The sequence below is a fragment of the Podarcis vaucheri genome (genome assembly GCF_965113315.1).
Source record: "Podarcis vaucheri genome assembly, chromosome: 4".
Classification (NCBI taxonomy): Eukaryota; Metazoa; Chordata; class Lepidosauria; order Squamata; family Lacertidae; genus Podarcis; species Podarcis vaucheri.
The window spans coordinates 54,287,154-54,305,322 of NC_138762.1; the positions used below are offsets into that span (position 1 = coordinate 54,287,154).

Below are 18,169 nucleotides of genomic sequence, written 5' to 3' on the forward strand. Positions count from 1 at the left end.
GCAATTCATACACTGCTGGACTTATTCCTGACTTCCATCAACCAACCTTTGCTCCAACACAACTGCCTTCCCCCATTTAGTACCAGCATTTTCACTCAACATTAAGCTCATTTGAGTCCCATTTATTAACACAATATATTTAAGCAGGTAACTCTCCCATTGCATTTGGTAGGATTAAAGAGTGCTCCAGTTTAGATGAATCATACACAAATATAGTTAAAAGAAATGCAACAGAAGGGAGGGCTTTTGTTATAAATGAAATACTTCATCACAAATAAATTAACTCCCCTGTTTGTGTACATGGTCCAAAGTTGCTTTCTGCAGCCTCCTCCCCCAAAACGTTTTATACTGTAGTCCTACAAAGTCAGTTCTGCATGTCAGCTATATGGCATAGCACACACATCTTGGGTTCGTATAAAGCTCAAAGTCGGATAAAAAAAATAAACGTACAAATACCAAACACATATATAAAGATGAGAATTAGTGTATTCAGCTCAAAGGTTGCCAATATGGTGGGCATAAACACCAGTGTGCTCACCATTACTGCCTATGGCACCCGCGAAAGGGCTCAGTAAAAATACAAAACAATAATCCATAATGCATGACAGGCTGTTCTGCTTTTCCTGCTTAGCTCCTGTTTGTACTGGCTTAGCCCCCTCATAATGTTCATATTTCATTGGACTGGGTATGTACCCTCCTATTAGTTCTGAACAGAGGTGCAAGAGAGCACAACAGTAGCTGACATTGTTTCCCGTTTACTGGCATAAGCCAGGTGGAATAGAAAAAATATCCGTACAGTGGTACCTCGGGTTAAGTACTTAATTCATTCTGGAGGTGTGTTCTTAACCTGAAACTGTTCTTAACCTGAAGCACCACTTTAGCTAATGGGGCCTCCTGCTGCCGCCGTGCCACCAGAGCATGATTTCTGTTCTCATCCTGAAGCAAAGTTCTTAACCCAAGGTACTATTTCTGGGTTAGCGGAGTCTGTAACCTGAAGCATATGTAACCTGAGGTACCACTGTATTTGCAAAGCTTGAAACAGAAGGTGCCTGCTGAATCTATTCCACAGGACTGGGCCGATGACAGTAAAGGCTCACTTTTGTGTTGATTTCAAATGAGCTTGGCGAACCTGGGAGACAACCAGTGGCAGAGGATCTGAGTGACTGCACTGGGTTATATGGCAACCCACAAGATGCCCTAGACATAAATACAAGGACCTTGAACCTGGCTCGGAAGTAGACGGGCAGCCAATGCAATGGGCAGAGAACAGGCAAATAAATTTGTATTTCTTCTAGCAATTCCAAGAGAGAGATAACACATGAAAGTATGAGTCCCCACTCCCTCCCCAGAATAGCAACCAGCAGTTATTTTTATCCTCTTTTAACATAACAAAATCAGAGTTGTACTAAAGGAAATAAAATTTGATTAGACCCAAAATGGTCTCTCTCCAAAATGGCCTTACATTTCATCCGACATGTATGCTCAAAAGCATAGTAGTCTTTTAGTCCTGAAAATTTTAAACCTTTTTCCAGCGGGTGCCACTACCGAGAAGGCCCTCTGCCTGGTTCTCTGTAACTTGGCTTCTCGCAGTGAGGGAACCGCCAGAAGGCCCTCGGCGCTGGACCTCAGCAGAGGCAGAACGATGGGGTGGAGACGCTCCTTCAGATATACTGGACCGAGGACGTTTCGGGCTTTAAATGTCACAACCAACACTTTGAATTGTGCTCGGAAACGTACTGGGAGCCAATGTAGGTCTTTCAAGACCGGTGTTATGTGGTCTCGGCGGCCGCTCCCAGTCACCAGTCTAGCTGCCGCATTCTGGATTAGTTGTAGTTTCCAGGTCACCTTCAAAGGTAGCCCCACATAGAGTGCATTGCAGCAGTCCAAGCGAGAGATAACCAGAGCATGCACCATTCTGGCGAGGCAGTCCGTGGGCAGGTAGGGTCTCAGCCTGTGTACCAGATGGAGCTGGTGAACAGCTGCCCTGGACACAAAATTGACCTGCGCCTCCATGGACAGCTGCGAGTCCAAAATGACTCCCAGGCTGCACACCTGGTCCTTCAGGGGCACAGTTACCCCATTCAGGACCAGTGAGTCCTCCACACCCGCCCGCCTCCTGTCCCCCCAAAACAGTACTTCTATCCTGTCAGGATTCAACCTCAATCTGTTAGCCGCCATCCATCCTCCAACCGCCTCCAGACACTCACACTTTTTGACAATCTATTCATATTACTAAGAGTCTTCCAGGTAGGTTGATAGTAAGCTTCTAAAGAATTGGCAACTGTTCAGCTTCCTGTCACCTTTAAGCAGGAACAAGCTTGATAAGTATTTTTCAGAAGAACCATGGGGATTTCATAACTTCTCAGTGTCATCATTCTCCTTAACTGCAAAGTCAAGTGGTCAAATGCCTAGGGAAATGGTAAATGACCCCTGGATGGTTAAGTCCAGTCAAAGGAGACTATGGGGTGTGGCACTCATCTCGCTTCAGGCCGAGTGAGCCAGTGTTTGTCCTGATACATCTTTCTGAGTTATGAGGCCGGCATGACTAAACCAATTCTGGCACAACGGGACACTGTGACGGAAGCCAGAGCACATGGAAACGCTATTTACCTTCCTGCCACAGCAGTACCTATTTATCTACTTGCACTAGTGTGCTTCTAAACTGCTAGGTTGGCAGAAGCAGGGAGCAATGGGAGTTCACGGTGTCACGCGGATTCTAACTGCCAACCTTCCAATTGGCAAGCCCAAGAGGCTCAGAGGTTTAGACCACAGTGCCGCCTGTGTCCCTTTGGTCAAATGCCTATTGGTATGGAAACCAAAGGTAGCCACTAAAAATAAGGAAGTAGCTTGTATATATATTCTACCTAGGTTTAAATAGTATTTAAGATTCTAAATGTTTTTTAAAAATGTGCCTGCAAGAACTTGTGAGTTTCTAAGTTTTATGGAATGTTAATGACCATTAAGCCTGCAGAAATAATACTAAAAACTAGGCCACCCAGTTTTAGGGATGTTATTTACAGTTTCACATGGAACAACCACAACAGTCATTTTTCTTGCTTGCTACGGCTACTTTTGGGAGGCGGGGGTAGGAAGCCAAGCTACTGCTCAATCAGCTACAGTAAAAATCTGAAATTTTCCACCCCGGAGAAGGGGAGAGGGTTTAAATCAGGTGAGGCTAGTGTGTGGAGCTCCAGATATTGCTAGATTCCAGCTTCCATTATCCCTAATGGCCATGCTAAGCTGAGGCTGGTGAGAACTGGAATCCAACAACAGATGAGCCAACGTCAGGTAAACTATACAAGTCATCATTTAATTCTGTGGTTCAGAGTAACTAAGACAGAGGAAACCAGAGAGAAGATGAAGTGGGCTGCTCAAATCCCCAAGAGCTTGTAAATAATATTCTAAAGGGACGGAATAGGGTTAGGGATTCATGCTTACTTTTGGTGTGTGGATGTGTTACATTTCTCCTTACACTATCCAGGGATATTTTATGAGGAAGAAAAGGGACGACATCTTTTCCATTTTCTGCTGTCAAAAACCATCCAATTCCTCCCACATTTGAGCCAGTCTCAAACGGAAACCCTCAAGGACCATACAGAACTGCTGGGAAAGGCTAGAGTGTGCATCATTTCACCATCCCCTCACACACAGACCCTCACACAGTCTGAACAGGACTGCAAGGTGCCTATTCCAGGCTGGCTGAAGCAAAGAACACTCCTTTGAAGGGATGGAAATACACTACAGAATTATCTTATAAGTTCCTCTTGCACTTGTCATAATAAGATTTGTTCCATGAAGTGGAAGCTTCTTATTTTCCCATGTAGCAATATATGCAATTTACTCAGAGTTCACTAGTAAACTTCCCTTAGGAGTCATTTTCAGGTTATGATAGGAAAAGTGACAGCTAAATGGAATTTGCAACATAAAGAGTTCAGCAAGTTTTCATGCTCTATCCTAAAGAACAATAAAACCGAAAATACCTGTAGGCTTAATGAAAGTAAGAGATGAAACATGCACCAACTGCTGTAATACCACCAAATATCTGAAATGCAACAATGTAGTGAATCCAAACAGTTCTTGAAATATCAGGAGCAATGCAGAAAAGATTACGAACTAGGCCATAATTTATCCTAGCACAAACCTAGTTCTCAGATTTCTGTCCTTGGATTAAAAGTTCACTGATTTGAAAGCCATGCCAAGGAATTAAAGTTCATATGCTTGCTAAATAGTAAAGGTAAGCGAGCCCAATCCACTGCTAGTTAATATTTCACAGAGATGATGTTTTGTAATTATTTGCTCGAACTGATTATATCTGGCACAAGCTACCTTAGCTTTTTCTCCAACAGAATTTTAGCTTGGTTTCAACTTGGCTGACTTGGCAAGGAAGTTACAACTTGAAAGCTTGCACACCATTCTTACCCAATTTAACATTCTTGTGCACTGGCCATTACAGCAGAAACCACGCTTTATACAGTGCTAATACACTCATTTGGACCAAGTTATTGTTTTTGTGTATGGTTATTTGTGTATGGTTTTTTAAATTGTTTACTGATGGATGACTATTAAATATGCTTTAGACGCATTAAAGATATAGTGGTGGTGACAATTTGCTTTGACTTGGAGAAATACTACATTCACACCTGTTCTCTGTTCCAGAGTTTCCTGTTAATTATAAGACTTGTGGCCAGTTCTCATAATTATTGTTTTGAGAAGTCATGGTGCATTTCTTTCACACTGGGGTAAGTGCACAGCCCATATGCATTTTACACAAGCAGGTTTTCTTGCAGTATCCAAGACAATAGTATTTCCCAGCTACACTTTCCAAGAACTTTGTAATCCTGCTGTGATTTGGTCGGTCAAGTACTTTGAACATTTTTCTGTAGCAGACTCGATCCCCGCATTCCTACATGTTTTTGGGAGTTGACAAGGAGTTTTTGTGCACTTTCAAGTCAAGGTCTCCTACTGCTAAACTTATGAATGTGTTTATATAAAATTTCCAACTCTTCAGGGATCAGCAATCTTATATTCCTAAGGTGTAGATGTGCATTTTCAATTCCCCAAGCTCAATTCCATATTTCTTTAAGAATTCTGTGCTACACAGCAATAAACAGAAGACACATGAACTTATTTCAGTGTTCACCTATCTCATGAGATGGGAGTGAAAAACAGCAGCAAGATTATCCCCCTTGCCAAAGTGGCAGTACTCATGTGCCACACAGAGGATAATTGCAGAACACATAAAATGTGGTTGGGGAACCCTTGGCAAATAAGTCATGGAAGAATAAGGCAAAGAACCAGTTCTCTAAACAACAATTGGGGTATGAAAAGTGGGGATCTATATAAAATACAGCAAGGCAGAGGTGAGCAGACATCAGGTTTGCAGGATTGACTTTGTTTTGTACTAGGGACCTCAAGTTCCACCAACTGGAACCTGGTGCAAAAGACACACTTAGAATTAAATAATTTGGAGCCCAGGACTTTGTTTTGAGTATCAGAACTGAACAGAGTTCATAATCCTTCAACACAAACATCCACTCATTACCTCAAGCAATCCTCATTTCAGCAATATACTATGGGGTGAGGAGAGCCATTTTGCAGGGACTGTTATGAGAGACAGAAATCTTAGCCAATCTACTGCAGTTCACACAGAGCGCTACCTGTGGATCCCAACCTATTTCTTCCCAATCCTGGGCTAAGGTACTCAGATAATAACAGGATCAACATAGTCTTCTGAAATCTACTTCCCTGTTACTCATTTAATAAACTTTTAGTTTTAAAAAGTCAACAAAATTTAATTACTTTTAGTGCTGGCTTAGAACAAAAACTTTTTCATTTCATTGTAAGTCATTAAGTAACAAGCAGAACATAAATGAAACACATTTCACAAGTAACAGAAAAGATGACAAACTAAAAAGAAAATTTGTGGAAATTCATAGATTAGAATGCAACCAGAAGAACTGTGTGTTATATCATTTGATATGGAATCTTCAGCTAGCAGACTGATAGCTTCACAATTATGGGATGTCTTTGACAAGCTGAACAAAATAATTCTGGAGTATCACTGAGTAACTGAAATAATTCCCCCCTCCCAGAGTGCCTCATCATTTATCTCAAGTCTCTCAATGTTTTTTTAAAAAGAAACACATGACCAACAAATTAATTAACGCAGGCTGCTCAAATGAGAAAACATTAATAAAAACTCAGAAACAATTTGCAAAAATCTAATAGTGCAATAATGTAATGTTATCAGTCACCTTGAGTTGGAAATTGTACTGTAACTGAATTCCTATCACTTTGAACAATCACAGAATTTTGAATGTCTGAAAAGCAACAGGAATCTTAGAAGATATACTTAAAATCTGTATAGGATTGTGTGCATGCTGTGACTCCATTCGAGTGAAGGGGGAAACCAGAATGTGATTGTAGGCACAGAATTCAAGCTTCCCAAGATTATCAGTTTTCATTTAAAACAAAGGGGTGGGGGAACCTAGGCCTTATGCTTCCCCTTTCGGATCATGAACAAAATAAATTATACAAGATTATGTATATGGTTTAGCTGCATAATTCATGCAGGTTGCAGAGTTCATATTTTCTTAGTGCAGAATTACAGTTACTTCCTGTCAACATTTACAGAAACAATGTGGTGTTGTGAACCAATGTTTATGTATATTTCAATTCAGTTACATCACACACTTGTTTAATCATTTAAACTCATAAAACTGTGGATTATTTGCGATTCAATGTTTTTAAGCTATCAAATCCGCATTCCCATGTGGAAACATTACCTGGGGGATCAGCCACCCCCAACTTTTCTGGAACTGTATCTGTAAAAATGACAGCAATCTAGGACCCTTTTTCTTGACACATCTGGAAAACATTATATTCCATATGTCACATTTCTACATGGCAGAGCTGGTATGTCACTTGAAAATGCTTGAAATGTTGCCAGAAATGTGTCTACATAAGATACTCCAAAGCAAAAGCAACTCAGAAGAATCTTCCTGTTTTCCATTCATGTGTGATGCATTCTTCCATGTTGTTCTCTGTACAGAAGATTCTCTCCCCCTGTACAGTTTAGGCAGCTTTCAGATTAAGTTATGTTCCTCAAAATTTCCTTAAGCTATGATTTCATAGCCTTTAAAACATGAACTTATATGCTATTTAAAATCACAGCAACTTTAAAAATCTGCGAAAGCTTTTCATTAAAATTACTGCATAGAACTAGTTTGGCTTTTACAGGCCTTGAATGAAAGACCTAGCAGAAGCCGCTTCTACACACCTTTAGGTTGTTGGTGGCACCCAGAAATAACTACACAATATACATAGGGTTTTGGAACCCAGTTGCTCTTAAACAGGATTCAGGTATTATAAATGCAAGGATACTGCTGCTAGAAAATCATTTTTGAGCTGGGCTGTCTCCAAACCACAGGCTCATTTTCAAGAGCAGATATGTAGATCCAGCAGACTGTATACAAGGTCTTATGCCAGTAAAAGTGGCAGGCTTCCAGGCGTACTTTGCTAGCACAGGGACCACATAATATGCCTCAACCACATCAGTATTTTTCAACACTGGCGCAGCATGTGGCTCCAACCATATAGCAGCAATTGTTCGGCCATGCCTCACTTTGTAAAATCTGGAGTTAACTTATTCAGTATATACAACTTCATTAAATGGCAGCTGTTTGTCAACAGTGAATATTGCAAACGACCATGAAGGAATGGGATTTGCTTTCTGAAACATCAAGACATTCTACACCTCATCAGACTGAGAGCAGAAATTAAGACCGACATCTTTGGAAATGTACACTATCCTCTGATGCTCTGCTTTACCCAAACTTCATGTGAAAGGCTCAGGCCAACCCTGTTTAAATACATCCGTTTCATTTAATATGACCACCAGATAGGATACCTGGAAGAACTCATGCAATCATTTGTGCACAGGAGTCAAGACTCATATTGACAGATGAAAACCAGTAATTAAGAAGGTAAAATCTTGAGTGGATTCTCTGCATTTTTATTTTTCACTTAAGCAAATTCCATCTCCCTTTCAAGAGACTGCCAGCTGGTGGTGCCTTTGCAATTCATATACTCTTGCGCTTCATCCAACTCCTGAGTACAACTTGGTATGACACTGAGATTGTGCCCTGAGCCATTCATGTTAAGTAATCAACAGATTTGTTTTTTTAAATTTCTACTTCAAAGACCACTGATATAACGATCAAGTGAATACAAGGTGTCATGAGCATGAGCTCGCTCTGAAGTATTAATCACTGCTTTTTGCAAAAGACTTCTGAGAGGCCCAAATAATGTACTTCTTGTAGGTATCATTACTGCAGTATGTCATATGACCTCCATTATGTTCAATGTGTGTAAGTTGCCAAAGCATTAGATAGGTGTCAATTTTGAAGAGCGGTACCTCCAGTATATTGATGACACCCAGTTTTCTCCCTTCCTTCCTTCAAAGCCTGCCATGTAATTTCAGAATTTATATAATGCTTGCAGGAAGTAAGCAAGAAAGCTGATAGAAACAGTTTGGAGAAGAATGAATTGTGGATAGTTGGTAGTCTTGATGACATCTATTGCTGATAGCCTTCCTGCAGTTCTTTAGGCTCAAGATGTTCGGGTATTCTGAATTCATTGTTACATGTCCGATTCCATGCAGAGGTCAGGGACATTTATCTTACCAATTTCCACCTGCAATGCCTCAGAACTGTGATCTGCCAAGCAGGTCCTCATACCATTCCCCATAAAACTGAACACTACTTTCAGTAAACTTAGATATGTTGATCTAGCTTGTGTAGAATGTAGTCACCTCAACTAGAGAAATAAGTTTGTTAAAACACTTGAGGTCCCATATCTCAAGACGGATAGCTATATAGCTTTCCAGGCATAACTGCACAGATGTTTTTTAATCAGTCCCTTAACTGCTTTGCTCCAGTACAGCTTAAAAGGAAACATTTCAATTCCCTCCAGATTTTCATGTAGCACAACAGTACCAGGGATTATAGAATTTGTCTTCCTAGAATATTTCCCAAGACCAGGCATTGTGACATTTGGGTAATCATTTTTTACATTTACAAAAAATATTTATTTTATCTCCTCTCCCCCCCCCCCACTCTCTCTCTCACACACAGAATCACTGATGACAACAATTATGCTTGTACAATTATATGTGATTTCCAACCATCTTGGCTTCGAGTCCTGGAAGACTTGCTCCCTGCCTTGAGGGCTTTTCCCACCTGGCCTGGGAGGGCAGAGCCTTGACTGACTTCAGCTACAAAAGCTGAGGCTGCTGAACAGAATCTCAGGCAGTTGTACTGTTTAAGGCATTTTATTGGAGGCAGGGTAGATACTGTTGTTGCTCTTTATTCTTTGAATCTCTATTTTGGATCTTGATATACATGGAAATCATTCAATTTGTTTGTGTACCTTTTGATGTTTTGTTTATTGCTTATGACTACTTTTGTTATGTTTGTAGTTATGTAACTTTGTATATGTTGCACGCCACCTTCAGCATCCTTTTGACTTTGAAAAGGCGGCATACAAATAAAATTATTGATTGATTAACCATTTGTATAAGGCACATTAAGACAATATTGTGCTTGGAATGCTGCATATACAACCGAAGCTGTGGAAAATATTCACAGTGGGTTGCCAACAGCTAGCATATTCCAAAGTGGAAATAAGGAGGTTTCAAACCAAGGAAGTGCAATTTTAGCAAAGCTTTCCCAAAAATGTTGTGGAAGCAGTAATTCAGGTGATTTGGCAAATGATCGGGATACATTTGAGGGTTGTGTGATAAATGAATTCTTCTAGAAAGACAGTCTGGGCCAAAAAGAACCCCACTCTCAATGCATTATCCCCTTTCCTGGAAATGTGGAAGAGTATGGAATGCAAGTCTGCACTGGTGAGAAATTCAGGTGACAAAATGGTAGACAATTCTTACATAAGGAAACAGACGAGGAGTAGAAGGAAAGAAATGGTAGCAGTGGCATTAGATGGTTACATCTTTCTTGTATGCTCAGGTTCAGACCTCTATATTAGGATGTGTACAGATGTACCTAATTGTAGTTGTGAGCACATTCACTGCATTTGGGCAAACGTACAAGCTGCTGCTTGGAACTGAGCTCAAGAGAAACCTGTTCTGGGTTTCAGGAGATGTTTTGCACACCACTAATTGCCTGGCTCTTTGTGTCAACCATAAAGCTACTTGCCCATTCTTCTGAGTTTAGAAAGTGTTTAAAATGGTTTTTTATTATTCAAAATGCCATGTAGCTGAGCAGATAAACATGCTAAGTATCTGAAAACAAAAATCAAACTTATGCATACAAACTTACACATACCAATATATCCTGAAACATGGAGGAGAGAGGACCTAAGTGAGAGGGAGGGACCCTGCTTCTAATCTGAGGGCTGAATTGCTTCTAGGGGAACATTCTGGAAGCTGCATGTGAGTGGTTGGGGTCAGAGGCAAAAGTGGGTGAAATAACAGATGTGACTCTTATCTTGATATAGTAAACCTCATCCCAGCTATACAGAAGTGAGAGGTTTCTGTTTGCATGTACACATACTTTTGTATCCAGAGTCCTTACCATAGTTTAAGGACAGATTCCAGCAAGCCAAAAACACTGGAGGGGGGCATAAAGAATGGCCAGAGAGGGGTGTGGCCTGAAGAGAGAAAGAGTAGCCTGAATGGGGGTGTGGCCTATGGAGAGGCCTGAGACATGCATTTAGCCCCCAGTCCTGATGTTATCCCAGATGGGACGGCAGAATGCGGGAATGAATATTTTAAGGAATAAAGGCAGGGAGAAAACAGTTCATCTTCAGGGTCATCTACACACCTACACCAACTCCTGGTTTCAGATATTTCTATACACAGCCATTGGTGACCAGGAAAAAAACATCTCTGTCAAAAGTAAACCCAGAACCCTGAATCTGCTTATATATTTCCTGAGTCCCCTGGATTTGTTTTACTAAAACGTACCTAACATTATCATTTCTCAATACTGAATCACTGCTTCAATCCTTCAATCTTTCATTATTTATAGTGGGTACTTGCACCGTTAAATGCTTTACTCCCCACCAAATTACACAGGAAAACACTTTGTTTTCTAAAATTTTGACTTCCTAACTATTGACAAAGTAGAATGAGTACTTTTGAAAGAAAGAAAAAGCACATATATATCCAGCAACTGAAAAGGGAACTTACCAAGGAGTGGAACTGGTTGGGTGACAGAAGCTGAGATACTTGTAGAAGTTACAGGTGGCAGAGCATTTGGATATCCTTTGGAGCCATCTGCATTCTCAGCATTTCCTCTAGCTGCAGAAACTACTGTTGGAATGGGGTTTCCCACAGAAGAGTCTTTTGTAGTGTCTTCATTTATATTGGCCACAGTGGCTAGAACAGTGATATTAACAGAGATATTTTAAATGGCATACGCTTGCAATACCATCAACTTTAATAACATAACAAATTAGACTTACAGTTTGGGATGTTTACTCCTGGAGAAGGAGGAACAGAGACCGGAGGAACTGAAACTGGGGGGTTAATAGGTGGAGGTGGTCCAGGAGGAAGGAAACCTATGAAGACAGAAATAACAAAGCATCACTACAACAGAAATCCTTTATGATGTTGTTGTTGTTGTTGTTGTTTAGTCGTGTCTGACTCTTCGTGACCCCATGGACCAGAGCACGCCAGGCACTCCTGTCTTCCACTGCCTCCCGCAGTTTGGTCAAACTCATGCTGGTAGCTTCAAGAACGCTGTCCAACCATCTCGTCCTCTGTCATCCCCTTCTCCTTGTGCCCTCCATCTTTCCCAACATCAGGGTCTTTTCCAGGGAGTCTTCTCTTCTCCTTAAAAGGAAAGGAGGACCCTTCCACAACTTGATGCCCTACATATGTTTTGAACTACATCTCCCATCCACCCAAAGCAACATGGCAATGGTCACAGATAATAGGAGTTGGAGTCCAAAATATCTGGATGTCACTAGGTTGTAGTAGATTCACAATTCATATGTATGAAAATTATGAGAATATTTAATTACCTGGAGGCAAATGCATTGGGTTGAAGCCAGGCCTCAAAAAAGGCGGAGGTGGAACTCCAGGACCAAATCCTGGAGGTGGCATTCCCATGGGAGGGGTAAATGTAGGTGGTTGAAGTGTACCAACCATTGGAGGTCCTGGCTGGTGTGGTGGAACCTACAGTGGAATGAAAAAAATTACTCACCAATAATTCTACAGCTTTTTACCCATAGATATTGACTTACTGAGCATGAAGACTTTGTGTGACATTTTAACAGAGCCAACTATTAGAATTCTCTCTCTCTCTCTGAATAATGTGTAGACATTGTATCTTACTAAAACTCTTTTTCAGTGGAATCATTTACATGGGAGATAAGGAACCACAAACGTTTACAAGGAGCTTTCTTTGTAGTTGTCATTTCAGAATCTGCCATTAGATAATGAGAAAAGTTACTTTTAAAAATGAAGAATGTGTTTGCATTGTTGTGTGCTGAATAAAAAGCAATACAGAAAGCTCCAGCAGCATTTAAATCAGCCTTTCTCACCCTGATGCTCTCAAAACAATTTGGGCCACAACTCCATCAGCTTCAGCCAGCACCACCAAGCTGGCTGCGGCCGATGGGACAAATAGTCTAAAACATCTAGAGGGTAACAGGCTGGTTAAAGCTGATTTAAAGAGTTCCTTGCTTTTAAGTGGTATCTTTAGATTGTACAGTTAAACTTCACCTTTTGGCATAGGATCTTCAATAAAAGACCTATAATTGGACTGATCATAGGTAAGAGAAAGACAATTTTACTTGCATAAAATCTTAGAGCAGTTAATTTATCAGATATTATGCACAATTGTAAGAACTGTTTGAAAGTGTTTTTGAAGTGATTTCAATGAAGTTTGCTTTTCAACTAATGCAATTAACACATAAATCAACAGTTTCAGTGCTGATGGCCCTGCATGTTTTGCCATCATTTAACCAATTTGTCAACAAGTTATCAGGTTAAGTTAAACCTATAGTCCTTATCTAATCAATCTAAAGCTAAATTCTCACATTGCTCACAAGATACTATAACAGGTTGTACCACATGATTTCTCCATTTGAATGCGCCTTCAAAGCAACTAATTCTGATATTTCTTCTGTATCAGGTATACTTTTAGTTAGTACTAAACCTTGCTGTATGTTTCAAATGTGAATTTTCATCATGTAAAAGATGTACTGTAATACCATCATATGGTGTGTGTGTCAGCATGTCAAAACAGTGCATGAAATTGCATCTTACTTCTCAACAACAAGATGAACCAAGCTTTAAAATTTCCATGTGCAGAAATAAGAAATCAAAAGGAGAAAAACAACTTACCTGTGGTGGAGGCACTGTTATTGGTGTGGGCATAGGAACAGGCATTTGAACGGACATATTTTTAGCAACCGGAGAAGTTTGTTCATTATGTGCAGCGTCTCCCGCGCCTCCATTCTGGGCTACTTGGTTTTCTGACTTTTTTGGAATTCCTTTCCATTCTACAGGAAAGATATAAACATCAATTACAAGAATGCAAAATATTTAATCTCAATTTCTGCCTTTACAAGTGTAAAGTCTGCATTAATTTAATTAATGCATTAACTGATGATATGTATACATCATGGCCAACCCACTTATCTGTCCCAATGGCAATCACAAATACTATCTGAATCTGTTTAGGGTGACAAAAGACAACTTTTGGAATGTGCACATATAGTTTGTTCAGCAAAAGCACAGATTTGTTTGAAATGTTTATCTTGCGGCCCCATTATCTATCTTTATAACAGGCACGTAGGGTAGAATCCAATACTGCACATGCAACCAAAATTCACACTCCTTTGTCCTGCAGCCCCTCATAGGTCCTATTCAGCTCCATTTATGTGATTTTTTTTTTTGAAAGAGCGCACACAAAACTCTGCATTTAAATTAAGCATACTATTTTGATGTAAAATATGGATTTCATCATAAAATATAAATTTTATCAAATTCTTTTAAATATAACTATTTTTGTCCACACTGAAACTGTACTGCAGTATCTGCATATGTGTGTAACAGGACTAGGAGCTGCATTCCAAACCACAAGCAGGTACAGAAGCATCAAATCAGGTAACAATTGACTGAATAAACATTTTCGCTATTCCCTAATTATCAGCCCTCTTTCACACTACCAAATAAGTATTAGAATTTATGTTTGAATTAGATTTCACGCTCCAAGGGGATTCACGTTCAAGTGAAGTTCTACTTACAAGCATCTCCTAAAGTTCCACCCCAAAGCAGAGTAAAACAAGTGACTTTTTTTAACAGATTCAAATTATTTCACTTGTAAGACTTTTTCTTAAATAAATATTTGTTTTCCATATATTTATCTCTTACCAGGACTAAGTGTTTCATTGTCCAGCATTCCTCCTTCACAGAAGCTTTCCAAATCTTCAGGCTTAACTTTGCCCCATGGTATGTAGGTAACGCCTAATTCTACATCCCAATACTGCTTATAGTCTGGTTTAATTCCTTTATTTAAAGCCCATGCAATCTGAAGGAAAACAGCAACATACCAGTGATTTCCTTCCAACAGTGAACCTGTACTTGTTCAGCACAACTAAAGTCAGAAAGCAAAACATTTTACTCAAGAGTAGACCACTGAAATAAATAGACCTAAGTTCGTCATGTCCATTTATTTCAGCAGGTCTACTCTGAGTGTGACTCACATTCAACACAGCCCACATACAATGGGAAATCTGCAAAGAACAACATATCGTAGCCCTGTGAAAAATTCTTGCAACGAGATGACCAAAGACAGTGTCACGTAATTAAGCAGTCCTATGCAAGCCACATAAACTCCCTCCAAATAACATGGTGATCCGTTCTGTTCGTAGGAGCTTACCACTTGGCTCATCCACCACATAGTTATCATAAATAAACATTCCCCCCAACCTGAGCTGAATGGGGTTTTTCTTACTGCTACCAAATATTTTTTTCCAAAACCCCTCTGGATTAATTGATTGCTATGGATGACAATGGTGTCTGCAGCAAAAACAATTTCTGTTTTCACAATGAAATTGCTCCTTCCTCTCTTCCCTCTTGAAAATATTATCCCATAGAAATATTCTTTGGGGAGGGGGTTGAGGGAAAAATTTCATCCTATAAGTTACATTTTTATTGAAAAATATATCCAATACCTTTATAAATTTCTGATTCACTTTAAAGTTCCCACGACTCAGTTTCTGAAGAGCACGGTATGCATCTTGTCTTTCCACCATTACAATATAGGCACATCCCCTGGGTGGTATCATCTGTTGTAAAAATAAAAACATTGCACTACTATTCAACAGGAATTCCCATAATTTTTGCAAGGAAAAAGTGCAAAGTCACAAGAAATTTGTTTGAATGTGTGCCTTATTTCCTTTTAAGGCATAAATCAGTGGAGAGAAACCTCTAGCCCTCAACCCTAATTGCCAAAGGTCTCAGTTTGGTCTGCAAGGCCATTTGCCACAAACCATGTCCACTCAACAAACACATGACTTCATCCTCATGGTGCAGCTCCCTCTTCACTTGCAGGAAAAGGTTTGACTTCAACTCTCTACCTCCAAACAGAGCAATTTTCCTCTGCAACAAGCACCTTGAAGTCAGTCTGTGAATCCAAAGTGCTTTCTGAAAATGGAGAAAACAACCCCCCCCATACTCTACTGTCAGCTGCACTAGGCAGTTTCCAATAGGGAACTCACCACTGCAGCCAATACGAGACATCTGCAAAGGAAAAATTCTCCATTTACGGTTTGAATCCAAACCACTTCCTCCAAATATACTTCAAGGGAATTGATTGGTGATTACAGCAAACTCCTTCGAAGGCATGCTAGGAGCATCAATTGGTACACCTATGAAGTAGGTTGCTGTAACCACTAATCAGCGATTATATAGACTTCAACTCTGATAAGTTGGCCCACGGGGCTGGGGAAGCTAAGGATCCTGCCCACTGGCCAGATCCAGTTCTCTACTCCTGACATAAACCAAGATACAATGTCTGTACAGCAAGAGAAGAACTGGGACTTGCGTGTTTTTAATATTTCTAAGTTCTTAGAGGTTTCCGAGGAAATACACAATGTTGATTATGGACTTTATTTGTTTGCTGCATCTATTACTAATATTCAGTACTGTTTACAGCAATTTCTCACATCAGAACATTTAAAATGTTGGCTTTTAAAAAATCATAGCTCTCAATTTTTTGGTTACAAGTATTCAATTTGTTTTTAAACAAGTATACAAATTTGCTAGCACGTGTTGCAAAAAAATACTACATGCATCACTCAAAATGGTTTCAGCTGGATGATTTTATTTTCTCGTAACTTGTATTTTATTTCATACTCACATTTATAGATTCAATTGGTCCAAACTCTTCTAGGAGACCTCCAACATCTTGCTGCGATGTTCGTTTATCCAACTGGCCTACCCATAGTGTTGTACTGCAAACTAAAAATGTGACAAGTCAAAGATGACTGGCAACTTGAATCACAAGCTAGCAATAATTTGAAAAGTATACATGAATCTGAATGGGTAGGATCTAGAGTCCCTTGAGCAAATGGAAAGCTCCTCCAGAAGGAGACATCTCTCATTTCCAAACTCAGAATGAGAGGCTAGAGCTTCTCATCATCGCCAAAAACAGGACACTACTAATCATGGTGAAATTAACAAGAACATTTGTGCATTTCTGGCCCATCTTTTAAAAATATATACCGTATTTTTTGCTCTATAAGACGCACCAGACCAAAAGACGCACCTAGTTTTTGGAGGAGGAAAACAAGAAAAAAAATATTCTGAATCTCAGAAGCCAGAACAGCAAGAGGGATCGCTGTGCAGTGAAAACAGCAATCCCTCTTGCTGTTCTGGCTTCTGGGATAGCTGCACAGCCTGCATTCGCTCCATAAGACGCACACACATTTCCCCTTACTTTTTAGGAGGGAAAAAGTGAGTCTTATAGAGCAAAAAATACGGTACTTAGTTTTACTACACTGGTGGCTCTCAAACTTTCCAAGGACTGCAGCTCAGTAATAAAATGGATTTAACACAGTGATGCAGAGTATCAGTTTGCCATTCTGACTTTGCCTACTGTTCTGAAGTGCTATCTTACCGGAAAAAGAAAGCAAGGACAAAAACACATTTGACAGCATGTATTAATACTGTTCCATCTTGCTAAGAAAGACAGAAATAATACTCACCACTAACAGTTTCTGTTTTGATTGGAGGAAGGCCTTTTGCTCTGCGCTCTTTCTCTCTCTCCCTTTCACGCCTTTCTTGGGATCGGGATCGAGGGGAATGGCGGCGCCTGTCCCGGGAACGGGAACGACGATGGCGTGATCTTCTAGTCCGAGAACCAGACCGTGATCTTCTCCTTTTGGGTGATCTAGTATTTAAGGAAGATATTAAAAATACAGAGTAAGTTTTACATTCATAGGTAACTTGCTGGCTGCCCATCCCCAAATCTGAGAACTGTTATTGTATAGTAAGGCTTGTCCTTTGAGAGCAATGTGAAAAATTTCCCTTTTAAGATCTTTATTTCTGGCTATCACTGCCCCAAAATGCAAACAAAACACCTCTAAGAAGCCAAACCTGCCTTAGAAAAACCACACCCCATTTGTCCCTACGTATGCCTTGTATGAAATCACAAAATGCAAATGATCTACAGTAGTGCCTCGCAAGACGAAAAGAATCCGTTCTGTGATTCTCTTCGTCTAGCGGTTTTTTCGTCTTGCAAAGCAAGCCCATTGACGGATTAGCGCTATTAGCAGCTTTTAGCGGCTTATCTGCTGATCGGATCAGCTGATAAGCGGCTTAGTGGCTTAGAAAAGGGGGGGGGAGGGGGAAAAACCAGCAGGAACTCGCAAGACATTGTCGTCTTGTGAAGCAAGCCCATAGGAGATTCGTTTTGCAAAGCACCTCCAAAATGGAAAACCCTTTCGTCTAGCGGGTTTTCCGTCTTGCGAGGCATTCGTCTTGTGGGGCACCACTGTATTCTTGAATGTAGCACTTACTGAATGGCAAAGTATAAAACCATAAATAACAAAAATGTAGGATAAGAGATTAAAAGCTTTCAGCTTTGAGATTTTTACATTATTCCTGTACCTGGATACACTCTAGTACCTATTA

General features: G+C 40.1%; 1 protein-coding gene and 1 long non-coding RNA gene across 3 annotated transcripts in view; both read right to left on the minus strand.

The window, feature by feature from the left end:
• SCAF4 (SR-related CTD associated factor 4) overlaps positions 1–18,169 on the minus strand; it is a 47,445-nt gene that overhangs the window by 1,988 nt on the left and 27,288 nt on the right. For both annotated transcript variants that reach the window (XM_082220718.1, XM_082220717.1), the window contains exons 12-19: positions 17,242–17,426; positions 16,395–16,495; positions 15,208–15,321; positions 14,405–14,561; positions 13,373–13,530; positions 12,046–12,199; positions 11,485–11,580; positions 11,210–11,398 (exon numbers count right to left, since the gene is read on the minus strand). In XM_082220718.1, coding sequence (XP_082076844.1) covers positions 11,210–11,398; positions 11,485–11,580; positions 12,046–12,199; positions 13,373–13,530; positions 14,405–14,561; positions 15,208–15,321; positions 16,395–16,495; positions 17,242–17,426 — 1,154 coding nt within the window. The remainder of the gene's footprint in view (positions 1–11,209; positions 11,399–11,484; positions 11,581–12,045; positions 12,200–13,372; positions 13,531–14,404; positions 14,562–15,207; positions 15,322–16,394; positions 16,496–17,241; positions 17,427–18,169) is intronic.
• Positions 292–5,221, minus strand: LOC309531397. The gene is made up of 2 exons (XR_014219293.1): positions 3,740–5,221; positions 292–1,291 (listed from the first exon to the last, which is right to left on the minus strand). It is a non-coding gene; the product is annotated as an uncharacterized lncRNA (long non-coding RNA).